Below are 13,141 nucleotides of genomic sequence, written 5' to 3' on the forward strand. Positions count from 1 at the left end.
AACCGCGCAACGTCGAAAAAGCGTTATCCGCTGGGAGCAAACTTACTCTAGCAAATTTCAGGAGCAGCTTGGAATTGTTAATAAACTTGGAGACATTGATACCTCGTGGGGCTTCCATGACGCTGTGAGATGTTTTAAATTATATAGACTATATTCGCGATAAGACGGAGGGGGGGGGAGAGACTATATTAAATATCGTATGTTTTATACTTAGTTTTCTAAATTGTTTACATTGCGATTATCGAAATGCTCGCAAGATACGATAAATTAGATTGATAAAAGGAAAATGCTAGCATGCAGTTCGTACTACTTATAAACAAATAATTATTAATAACGTAACTGCATACAGACCTCAATAATTATAATTAATGATTTAATAATAATGATTGGTACAAGACGGAGTGAGTTTTATATCAATCTTAAATTTTTTATTGCACACTGATGGACACTACGACACATTTTTTTATGAGTTTAAGAATGTGCATTTAGACTTAGGGTCACAAATCTTCTTCCCCGAGGAATATTTTACTCGACTGCCATTCCGAAACCATTTTGAGCATTTCCGATCTATTTCTCGAGTAAAATTTTCCCCAGAGAAAATATTTTGAGGACGTAAACCTGAACGCGCGTTCTTAAACTCATTAAAAAAAAAAGTGTCGCGACCATTCTGTCCATCGCTGTGCATTATGTGCGACGAGAGATTTTTATTTATTAATATGTTCGTACGGAAAACACTTCAGGGCGTTAAAAGCTCTTGGCTTTACGGCTGTGAAATTAATCGAGTTAACAATTAGGTATCCAGATTTTCGCAAAATCCGTTTGCACTCATTATTCCCGATCTTGCGCCTTGATTAAATAATAAAAGACGATTTTGCCCTAGCAATTTGCATCTCGGTTAGTCAGCCACGGCACTTGCGATGCGCGACGTCTAAAATAGCGATCAACCGTCCGGAGTTATGTCAAGTCTTATGTCCCTCATCCGATGGTTATTACGAATTAAAATGCCGCGTGAGAAACGGAGGGATGGCAGATATTTAGAGCTTGTCATAGAAACTTTAGGAACGATTACCGATAACGCGGTCGATGAGAGAGTCTATAGACCGCGTACAGTTCGTACGCAATAACATATTAATCGGTTATGGGCGGGTACATCCGTGGAGACCGTAACGAAAGCTCAGTAACTCGAGTGTACGAGCAGTAGTAACGTGCTGCGAACTTTTATTGGCCACTAACTTCCTGTCCGGAACAGGTCTGGGCCGACTAGCAATAATCGTTACTACTGACCTCCCCTCTCCTTCGGGGAACAGCTTAAAAGTCCGCCGTACTCGGCGATGGTCAAAGGCACCGGTCGTCGTTCATTACTCCCGTTATCGTTTTATCAACTCCGTATTGAACCGAATTAACCGAATTAGGAATTGAGAGCGTTATAACGAGATTATTATACACTTGCAAACAGAACAAACGAGTCACAATAAACGAGTTATTTACGCGCTGTTTGCGCCGCGCACGAAATTGTAGGAAAAATATAATTTATGCCTCGTGTGTAGCTTTATGACGATTTATGGTTCATTATGTGGCACAAATATCTTTCTTAGCATTATTTGCTAATAATTGTAACATAATTGTAACTCGGAATTGTCGCGTTGTTCCTTAAACGGATTATTATCGCGTATATATTTATCAAATTAATAAAATTTGTATGGCTCAAATGTGATAAACGGGCGCGCAGTTTTCGAATACCGTCGCGATAAGTGGCATTCGGGAATCAACATTAGACCGTTTATCGCGACGAATATTTCCATATGCCACGGTGGTCGAATCGGTTGAGAAGCCCGCCTAGCGAGAGGGAGGTCCAGTGGCTGAGGTAATATTTTTCGCAATAAATTTAAAATATGAAATATTGCGATTAGACACTAACGCCCTGTCACGGCTCTTAGTTCTTTATTCCCTCAAATTTGTAATATTTATATTTTATATACAAATGTGTAATAATTTGTTACTTTAATATGATTCTGCGTCTCAAGAAAACAAGTCCGCGAACGACTTAGCGTACTAGGAAAACCGATATCCCGCGTTAAAGGAAAAGCAATCGACGATAAGGCGATTCGTGGCAATCGCGACGTGCAATCGCGACTTGGACGACGAATCGCACGAGAAATCGCGCTTCGAGAACCGGGAGGGCGTTTATCTGGCCGTGTCGATCGCTGTTTCGGAAACTTAGATTATGGTCGCGTCTCGATAGAAGGCGATTAGGTTCACGGTACGTTGGGGCGCAAATTGGTTCTCGGGTGGTTTGCTTGATTTATTGCCATTTCAATCGACAGCCGGATCGCCACGTAATATACGCCTAATTACACAGTAAGACGCTAGTTTATCGTCGGGCGTCTTTGTTGCTGCGAGCTCAACATCGGTATCGATATCAACGAGATAAAGCACACGGTATATACAATATTGCTCATGTTACGGAGGTGCTTGAACGATTGATTGCGCGCGTAAATCCTGTATTCGGGGAACTTTCATGACAGAATTATTAAATGATACCAAGGAACACCTATAATCGTCTTTATTACTTCGGAACTTGGGCTATTATCACCTTCAAAGAGAGGAGTGATTAAGGTCACGGCAAGACGAGAAGCTCGAAATTAATTCCAGCACCTGTACACCGCCATCTTGATTTATTGACGCCCTAACTGACGATTGTGTTGCGCGCATTGAAATGCCCAATCAATAATAATCGGGCATAATGATACACGTTCGACAACGATAGCCTCCGATGGAATTGGGGAGCCTGCGTGGCCAATTAGCGATTCAGAATAGAACAAAAGTAATTGGGAGACCTGATATATATGCATACGTATTTAATAGCGGATATTCAACTATAATTACCGTGTTACATGATGTTAAAAATTATAACTGTCAGAGCAACGTCATGCTATTTTTGTTCAATTCTCAATGGGCGATTCGAACGCATTCTCCACGAGATGAGTTTACTTGACAACGTGGCGATTACATCGGCGGACATTACGTTAAACGAAAGGAAATTAATAATGAAGTTTTATTGCTGAATCTTAACACAAAATGGCCTCTTTTACAATGTTAGAACTAGTTAAAAGAGCCATTATCGGTATCGTCGATGTCGCTCGTAAAATAAGTCATCAAAGTTCGACGACGTTAAAAATAGAGTGGCCGTAATATTATTAATTGCAGAAGTATGATCGAGTATTTGCGAAGAATACCTATTATAATCGACGATAATTGTGTGACGTCACGTCTCTGACGTTATATACTCTAATAGATTCTGACGTGAAAAACAATCTATTTCAGCGCTAAATTCGCGTAGCGTTATTTTTATCAACGATGCTCGACTTGCCAAATAATGTATTAGCTGCGCCCAACGCCGTTAGAAATGCAAGGTAGCTGCAATATTAATTATTGGGCTCATTGCCGAGAAGAATGAAGTTGCTGGCCGAAATAATTAATCGCGACACTACAACGGCACGCTGAATCTCAACATGGAGCGACCCGTGCGAGTGAAATAACCGTTATCGTTATCGTCTGCACTCCTCGTAAAACGAGTCATCAAAGTTGAACGGCATTAAAAATAAAATAGTCACTACGTAGCCTGCTAGCTCCTTTTGGTATCGATCACCGAGATTCCGCGTCGTAAATACATCGCGGGAAACAAACAAAAGTTCGCGGAAGTTTTATGTGCAGACGGGGGCGAAGGTGGAAAGGGTACGGCCGAGGGAAGATGGAAAGAGCGCGGAGGTCTAACTCCTCGTATCCATTTACAAGTTTTAAATCGTTCCACCGGCGTGCCTTTTGAAAGAAACCTTTTACCTTTATTCTCAATGCACGATAAAATTCTGAAACGCGTTCGCCGGCTGCCGCGCGGCTTTTAAACGTTAACACGCGCTCGCGCGGCACAATGGCGGGGTCGCATTATACTCGAGAATCGGAGGGAGAACAAGCGGTATAGGAAGAAACAAGGGGACGACGAGCGGCGGCGAAGGGACGAAGGAGGAGTGCCAGCAAGTAGAAGGAAGGCTGTAGCGAGAACAGAGAGCTGTTCTCTTCCTCGTCATGCGTTCAATGTCTTTGCGCAAGACGGAGTGCGCCAACGAGGATAAAAATCTTGTTTCGCACTGCCTTGTATTGGCATATTTCCGTTTCACCCCGGTTGATTGTACATATCTGTTGCGTGATATGACGTAAACTTTTCAATTGTTGGCCCAATTCGTTAAATACAGAGGAGAGTCGTCTATCACGAGATAGGCACCTAATACGAGATATAACGGATTTTCCGCTAAACTGATATCCCCCGTGAATTTATTGCCTTTAATATCTCTATTTCCATAGCAATGTTTAATAATGAGAGACTCACGAGCTTCCACTTTATCGGTCCAACATAATACATTTGAGTGACCATTCGCGAGATCGTAAATAATTTTTTTCGCCATAACTTGGCGATTTTTATGAATTCGCGAGATATCCCGATTTGCATCCTCGTAAAAAGAATACGCCATAACCTTGCGATGGAGAGGCTGCGACGGTAATTTCACGCCGTTGAGCGACTTATAGGTCATTTAAGGAGCTCTCGGAGGCCAAAAGGGTGGACGGTGAACGGGATGGAGGGCGTCTCGAGGTGCTCTTTTTTTATTGAAATGAGCACATCTGGCAGCCAACCGGTCGGTCAGCTGACCACGCGTTTTTTCCCTCGTCTCATTCAACCCCACGAGGCCGATCGACGGTTACGTCCGTTTGTACGTTGGCTACGAAAATGGAGCTTTACGGGGTGGCTACGATCGCCCAGCCACGACGGATAAATTTCCTTATGAAAATTCGAGACGGGATCGTCTCGCCACTTACAATTTATTGGATCTTGCGCGGATCGCTGACCGTGCCAGCACATTCGTCTTGTTCCCTCGTCGTTCTCGACGAGCTTTAAAGAAAGCGGGCCTTGAAGACCACAAGCCTCGAAACGATTAACAATTACGATACTTTATCTCATCGGAGACATTTTGAGAGCTCGTTCACCGGAATATAATATCGAAAACAATATCATTTTCTGCACGGTAAATTAGAATCCTTTACTTTCTCCGCGAGGGAGATTATTTAATGCTCTGCGCGGCACACTTGAAAAGACGAGCCCTATCGAGGAATGTCAACGGTAGTCCGCGGCGCCGCATTACGCTCGCGGGGAGAGAATCGTCAAAGTAATGGAAGGAGGAGGGGGGGGGGCGAGGTAGGGTAGTTAAATGTTACCGGTGTCAGGACATGGCCTTTGTGTTAGGGGAGTGCTTGGGCTTCGTGGAGTTAGCTAGACTGGCAGAGTACTATAAATTACATAAATGAAGTAAGCCCCTTCCGCGCTCAAACGGACGTCTTGCCAAGTTTATAACTTAATCACTCGTGCTATACCCGTAGCAAGAGGAGGAGCTTAGGTGGATGAGAGGATGCGAGACGGAACGAAACGGTCGAGATGAGAGCGAGTGTGCCGTAGACGGATAGCGTGGAAGATGTAGGAGAGAAAGAATCCGGCGAGAGAACAGGCCGAACGATTAATGGTGTCAGCGTTGAATAATTGAATGTGTCACGCACATATTGTCTCAACGTTAGCAAGTTTTCTTCCCGAGGTAACGACTCCGGCCTGGTCGTTTTATTTGGCAATTAAGCGAGCGGTATATATATATATATCGCAAACTACGTTACTCCTTCGGATTTTTACGCGATCGATCGCACATCCGTAGTTTAATTCCTAATACCGAAATGAACTTGAACGTTCTAAGCTGTTCCGGATAAATGTTCATTATTTTGTTATTAAAATAATACAGAATGTTTCTCTTCCCCCCCTTTTTCCCCGTAAGATTACGATTTCTTACTTCGTAGACTCACTATTTCTCGAATTACATTTAAGTCATAATGACTGAAAGTTTCATTAAGTGTTTAAATCTTTTCTTCACCGAGAAACCAATTTCGACAATATTAATAGAGATAAGTTACATGGAAATTAATAATCTCGGCAGCCTTTGACGCACCGCACTTTACGCTAACTTACTCACAGAACCGGGGTAGAATCGCGGATTGCTAGCTTACATTTCTCCCGGATGACCACCGGATGCATTTAATTACGGGTCACCTAACGCAGCTTCGGCAACTGCTTCGGTACGGAAGCACTAAATTCTGGTTATCTTAAGCAACATCGCGCGCTGGATTCGTATAACTCGCGCTCGCCGGATATCTCGAGGCTGAATTACTAGCTAGGAGAGAAGCGCCGGCGCGTGGAAAGGGCGAGATTAAAATCGCCCGGAGAGCAATGCAAAGTTTTTAATAACCCTTGATGCTTGATTAAGTTACGGCTCTCTTCTCCGGCTCGCTGTCTCTCCTTCCCCGCTGTTCGTCTTCAGCTGAAATAAATTTCGCGGAGATTTCGCTTACAGACCGCGTTTTCGTGCGGTACGAGGGAAGAAGCGAGACTCGTTTACTCCGTCAGCTAAATTAATGGAAATCCAGGATGGTTTCTTATTCCCGCGAATATGCAGCAAAATCGGGGAGCTTTCGCGTCCCTGCCACTACCAGTTACTCCATTTCAAAATTATGTAGCCGCATTTATTAATGGGAATTAATCTGATCGAACGTTAGGTATCATTTTACTTATAAGTAACTTAACGCTTCCATTTCGTCACTTCATCATCTCGTGATGTGCACGCGATATTGCTTATACGACACGAGTAACAAGCACAGTCAACGACTGTCGATTCATTTCATTAAAATTGCAAAATTGAAAAACATGGCAAATTGCACAATTAAATTCGGAAGAAACGTAAATATCGTCTCTCTGTATACGATAATCGTTTCTTATTTCAACTCAATACTAGAGATCACAAAGCGCACGCTTCGCACGCACCGTTTACTCTTACGCATTGCACTGAGAAAAATTTTCATCGGATAAACCAACTAAATAGTATGTCCAATGGTTAATTTTTCCGATTACGTTTTCCGATTAAATTATGGATATATCCGATGAAATTTATCCGATGAAATGCAATTACCGATGAAATTTGATTGAAAAACCGATCAAATTTTTCATCGGATATACAATTTAATCGGACATATCCGTTTGTTATCATGTAATTGGATTATCCAATTATATTTAATCGGACATTTTTCTCAGTGTGTGAATTTTAAAAACTTTGTATAGACTCACAGAAGGTATTGTATGCGCAACGTCAATTTAAAATAAAATATAATTTATAACTCACTGATACGATTCGCAATACCAGAGTTGTACATCGGTAACTGTATACGTTAAACTGTAAAAATAGAAAAATGTATACGATTAGTATAGAATATTTATAAAATATATTTTATATTTTATATTTTTTTAAAGCAGAATTTATTGAAATAATTATAGGATACTCGAAAGTCTTCCTTTTAAATATAGACTCGCAAAATTTTATACTTTTGTTTTGTAACATTTATTCGAATCCTCCTTCGAATTATTTCAATAAATAAAACAAAAACGGAGAACAGATGCTTTATTTTGCACAAGTAGCAAATAATATAAAAATGTGAAACACTCACCTTACGATTTCTGCGCCGTTGCCCGATGCCTCCGTGGCCTCCTCATCCTCTCAGTTCTCCTTGTTGCACTCGCACAATATTCACTCGCGAAAATCATCGATCGCGCGAAATTTCGGACACTCCCGTACGCGATGTGAAATACCGCCAACACGCACGAAATATCATTAAGTATCGCGTAATAGTAGTAGTTGTAGTCCGCAACGAAACGATATGTTACAATCTTTATTATCGTTCAATCTAATCATCTAAATGAATGATATGAGCGAAACCTCCAACGACAAATAATTGATATTAATTGCAACAGTTAATCTAGATAATTTTCGATTACATTTACCTGCAATAACGAGCAGTAAGCGACTTTTTCTACTGCCTGCCCGTTCGAGTCGCGAGGAACGACAGAGCGAATTGCAGCGCAAATGCCAAAGCCGCACAAATTTCACTTTCTTTTCCCGAAAGTGGAACAGATTACGCGAAATCGACAGATCATTCAAAGCGCGGCGCGTAAATGAAATGTACTCGCGACAAAGTACCGCGGTTTGGATTCACATTTTAGGTAAGTTAGGTTAGGTTGAAATCTACGTCGATAAAAGCCGCGCCTTGAACGTGCAAATCATTTTTCATTACAAGTTGTAATATGTAATCAATAAGCGTTACTTGTTAATAATAGACGTGTTGAAATCAAGAGCGTTTTATCCCCACATTTACCGCGATCGCGTCTTGGAAATCGATAACGCAAAAGTAATACTACGCGCGGAGCAACTCACGCCACTGCCTGCCGGCCCTACGTTCGGCGAGCGAGTGAGAGAGCGCGATAACCTTCAGGTGCGCGTTGACACGCAAAAACATCGTACGTCACCGCCCCGAGTGAACAACAACAAAAAAACGTTAAGAATTCGTTGGCCCGTCTACGTAATGGAAAATTCCGTACTTAATAATATTTTACATTACTTTATTCCGCGACTGTTACTACGTTTTGTGTATCATTCTGCGGACTTATTGGTACACTGAGAAAAATGTCCGATTAAATATAATCGGATAATCCAATTACATGATAACAAACGGATATATCCGATTAAATTGTATATCCGATGAAAAATTTGATCGGTTTTTCAATCAAATTTCATCGGTAATTGCATTTCATCGGATAAATTTCATCGGATATATCCATAATTTAATCGGAAAACGTAATCGGAAAAATTAACCATCGGACTATTTAATTGGTTTATCCGATGAAAATTTTTCTCAGTGTATCGATTAAATTAACGATTAATTCTGTTCAATCGAGAGAATGTTTCGAAAGAAAAATCGTTGTTACGTAAATTCTAATTACTAAGATTAGAGATTTTACTTCAATAGTTGATGCAAATAAATGTATTTTACTAATTGCAAATCTTCATTTATCACACTGAGAAAAATTCCCATCGGATAAACCAATTAAATAGTGTTTCCGATGGATAATTTTTCCGATTACTTTTTCCGATTAAATTATGGATACATCCGATGAAATTTATCCGATAAAATGCAGTTACCGATGAATTTTAATTGAAAAACCGATCATATTTTTCATCGGTTATACAATTTAATCGGATATATCCGTTTGTTATTATGTAATTGGATTATCCGATTATATTTAATCGGACATTTTTCTCAGTGCATGAGCAAAAATTATGGAATTATATACTTTTATATTAATTTAAATTGGTATTAAATACTTTATAGGTATGAAATACTTTTATATATTGGTATTAAATACTTTATTGGTGTTAAATACTTTTATATTAATTTAAATTGGTATTAAATACTTTATTGGAAATAGCATTGCGCGCGCTATTTGGTTTTAATTTATATTTATTCGTAATCTTCACATATTAAGATTTTTTCATGTGAAGAGAACGTAATCTGACGTTGACACTCTGTCAAAATGCATGTTACATAATTTCCGCACTGACAGATACTCGCAGTACAAAGCCAAGCGAGAAAATCAGCATCGCGGAACAGCGTCAATAATTAAATCTCTTATATACCTTTTTAAAAAGAGAATTAGTTATCGTTGTATCTCATTAGAAGACTAAGAATTTCTTTCATTTTCGTTCACTTAATTAGATATTTAATTTTAACTTCTTTTTCTTTAACTTTGTGTTTAGTCTCTAATTTTCTCTAAGTATATTTTTTCACAAACTGTTAAAATTCACTCATGCGAGGTGAAGCATGATATGAATTTAAAAGAGAAATGAAGCACATCGTGCTTCGAGAAAACTAATCGGCTTCGCGAAACAGAAGTCAATTGTTCGATATTAACGACAATCACGCCGATAACATCTCTTTTTTAAGAAAGGGATGAAGTATAAATATGTAATAAAAATTGAATAAGAACATTTTTTTATTTTCTCTTTCAGGCTTTGGGTTTGTCACGTTTCAAAGCGAGGATGTCGTCGACAAAGTCTGCGAGATCCATTTCCACGAAATCAACAACAAAATGGTGAGTAGCCAGCCTGTAAAGTCTACTCGTAGAACGAACCTTCTGCCCCCCAAAGGGTGCTCTCCCTTTACTTTATATAACCTCTGAGGTCGCGTCAAAAGGTATTTGCCTTCTGCTCCCTGCCTGCAGTGTCGAGCGGAATTAATTTTCCGTATAATCGAGAAGGTCTATCTCTATTATAAAATTTATATTCGACGCATGCGAAACGTACATGCAGGAGAAATCGTAGACAAAAAAGAAGGGAAGAACTGGCCACAGTTCCTCCCTTATGTAAGAGAAATCTTTATTTGCTTTCGGCAACGGCGAAAAAATGCTCTCTTAGCACAGTGCTTTCTTGATGCCACCTCGTATCAATAATTTCAAAGTAAGCTCGCCGCGCGCACGATGACCCAGTCAATATCGCCCTCTCACCCTTTACAGATAGTTTATTTAAAAAAAATAAAATTCTTAGCAAAACGAAACAATTTTAGTATTTTTAGCTTCCTGATGATTGACGGAAAGAGTAAGCAACAAACAATAATAATAGTATATCTAATCTCTCTTTTAACTTGTTGTCAAGGATGATTCATGCGTTATCTACCGTAACGGCAACCAACGCTTGAACAATTGGACTAGATAGTTACGAAATGTCCGACACCCGTCCCAATCACCAGCTTCCTCCCAACCCCCGGTTGAAATCGGCCTCTCTTACCCGTCCCCCTCTCTTTACCTGCTCTATCTAAAATTTTAAGGTCGAATGCAAGAAGGCACAGCCAAAGGAAGTGATGCTCCCAGCGAATCTGGCGAAGACGCGGGCGGCCAGCAGAGGCGCATACGGTGAGTTGGTGATGGTCGCGACACCCACCCCCACCACCTATCGCTACGCGCCGTATCCCTTGCCGACGGCGGCCGCTGCCGCTGCACATGCAGCCGCGGCAGCCACCGCCGGGCCTCCTCACCATCACTTGCTGGCTCCGATAGTCGCTACCGCCGCCCCGAGTGCGGCCGCTACCTACCAGTACGCGGGTGCAGCCGCGCCGTCGGCCGCCGCGGCCGCTACCACCGCGGCCGCGGTTTACGACGTGAAGCGCGCGATCGCGGCGGCGGCCGCGGCCGCGGCCGCGGCATCTTATCGGCCACATCCGGTCGCGGCCGCGTCCCGCGCCGCCGCTCTCACCTACTCCATGAGCGATCTGCTCGGTGTCCAGGGCCTCGACATGGGCGCCGTTTACCATCCAATACCCACGATCGGCCTATGACCAACGATACTCGCGCCCCTTTCGCGGCCGCAATAATTGCAGGCTCATCCGGGGGGTGTCGCGTTTACACGTCCGATTGTTGTTTCGTTTCAATTTAAATCGATCAAGTCGTCCTTCCCTCCTACGTTGCTTATCTCGACGGCTACATTTTCGCGGGTCTCGTAGTACGCCATCGTGAGTTACAATTTGCAATTTACAATTCGTGCGCACCGAAGGACGACGTAGTAATACGGTTTTCAATCGAAAACGCAATGCTCTTCCTCAGTCTTGTTCAAAGATAGCATTTTGATACGTGCCAAAGTTGTTTCGGATAGATCGATTTTCAGACAAATTTTAAAGTTTGAAACTCAGTAGTTTGAGTGCCATTCGTATAAAAGAAATACATATTTTATCGAAGCTATTTAAGATTTAATTGGCCAAAGAGAACTCGACGTGTTCTTTATGATTTTTATTTAGAGTCGATTGTAAGGTTGTTCTAGGAGGAATCTTGCTGAGAAAGCGGTTAGTCTCTCGTAACAGATGAGTTATTTTCTAATGAAATATTGTATTAGATTAAACAGCACTCTACACATTCCTCGATCGAGACTGTTCTAGCCTTCGTTTTAAAGTGAGTAGTCAACGAAAGAAAATCGAAAGTATTAATTAATATACACCGGGCGTGATAAGTGTCAGATTTCGAAAAAGTGCAATATCGTAGGTTTAGGAAGACCGTCTCTTATTTACCGGTTCGAAATACATATCGAGAACGCGATATTTCCGCGGAATTGTTCGCGGTTGACAATGTTCGGTGAAACTGTGATCGTAGAAGCAGAAGAGAACGCGTATGGCAGATTTAATCGACGTAGTAGTTACCTATGGGGCCTCATTTTCTCGTAGTGAAGAAAGTAGACACGTAGCAACGAGACAAACGTATCGCAAAAGACTGGTAGTTATTTCGTAGATGATTAGTAACGCGCAGTAGGACAATAAGAACAAAGTGTTCAAATGTAGAGAAACGGACCGAAGTGATTCAATGTTGCTCAACAGTAAGTCGCCGTCGCGCCGAACATATCTCCTTATAGGATTGTCTTTTGGTCCTTCAACATGTTCAGTTGAAAGTCTTGCGATTTGTTTTCTCCTGAATAAAACGTTATTAAATTTAAAAATTAAACTTCTACGGATCTTCTAATCTTTGAAATCCGATGGTTTCTTAATATACACTTTTACACGAGTTGTACGATCATTTTTATATTTTCAAATGGAAGGACCGGAAATATTATATGTTGTGAATTGAAACGTTAATGACGGTTCAAGTAAAATTATTAAAGTGTACTTAGAAAATAAATCTAATTACGTAAAAACATCCTTTGCATATTAATGAAGATAGACTGGATGAACGGACAGTAACTGTACAAGTCATGTCTAACTAAATCTCAATTATCCACCGACGTCGAATAATGAAGTTTTCGATGTTCGTCACATTTGCCGTTAAAAGCACTTCAATTAAAACGCCGTAGAAATTAACGCCGACATCGAGCCTTCAACGAAGGAGGAGTGAGAGAACGGGAAATCGAAAGACAAGGTGAGCGGCAATTTTCAGGTCACCCCGATGGGGAGACAAAACGACAAGTCCTCGATGGAGATCGTATGTTCGTCGTTCGGCGGCTGTCAATTCGTTGGTAGAACCTAGTTAAAATTTTAGCGTTGCGAACAAAAGCTCTAACGTAGAAATTGTCGTCTGCGAGGTTACGCGGCAAGACCGGGTGATATAATTAAGAGCCGCGAGGGAGGATATGGGAAAATGGTCGCGTTTCGTGGCGTATTTTCGAACGTCTTGGAAAAACGGCGGGATACTTTTTCG

At 41.3% G+C, this 13,141-nt stretch overlaps 1 protein-coding gene across 6 annotated transcripts in view; it reads left to right on the forward strand.

Annotated features, from left to right (window-relative positions):
- Positions 1 to 13,141, forward strand: part of LOC105568299 (RNA-binding protein Musashi homolog Rbp6) — a 675,186-nt gene that overhangs the window by 623,477 nt on the left and 38,568 nt on the right. For all 6 annotated transcript variants that reach the window (XM_012023849.1, XM_012023847.1, XM_012023848.1 and 3 more), the window contains 2 exons: positions 9,981 to 10,063; positions 10,795 to 10,879. In XM_012023849.1, the coding sequence (XP_011879239.1) occupies positions 9,981 to 10,063; positions 10,795 to 10,879 (168 nt within the window). The remainder of the gene's footprint in view (positions 1 to 9,980; positions 10,064 to 10,794; positions 10,880 to 13,141) is intronic.

The sequence above is a fragment of the Vollenhovia emeryi genome, unplaced genomic scaffold (genome assembly GCF_000949405.1).
Source record: "Vollenhovia emeryi isolate VEMERY1.0 unplaced genomic scaffold, V.emery_V1.0 DF939130.1, whole genome shotgun sequence".
NCBI classification, from domain to species: Eukaryota; Metazoa; Arthropoda; class Insecta; order Hymenoptera; family Formicidae; genus Vollenhovia; species Vollenhovia emeryi.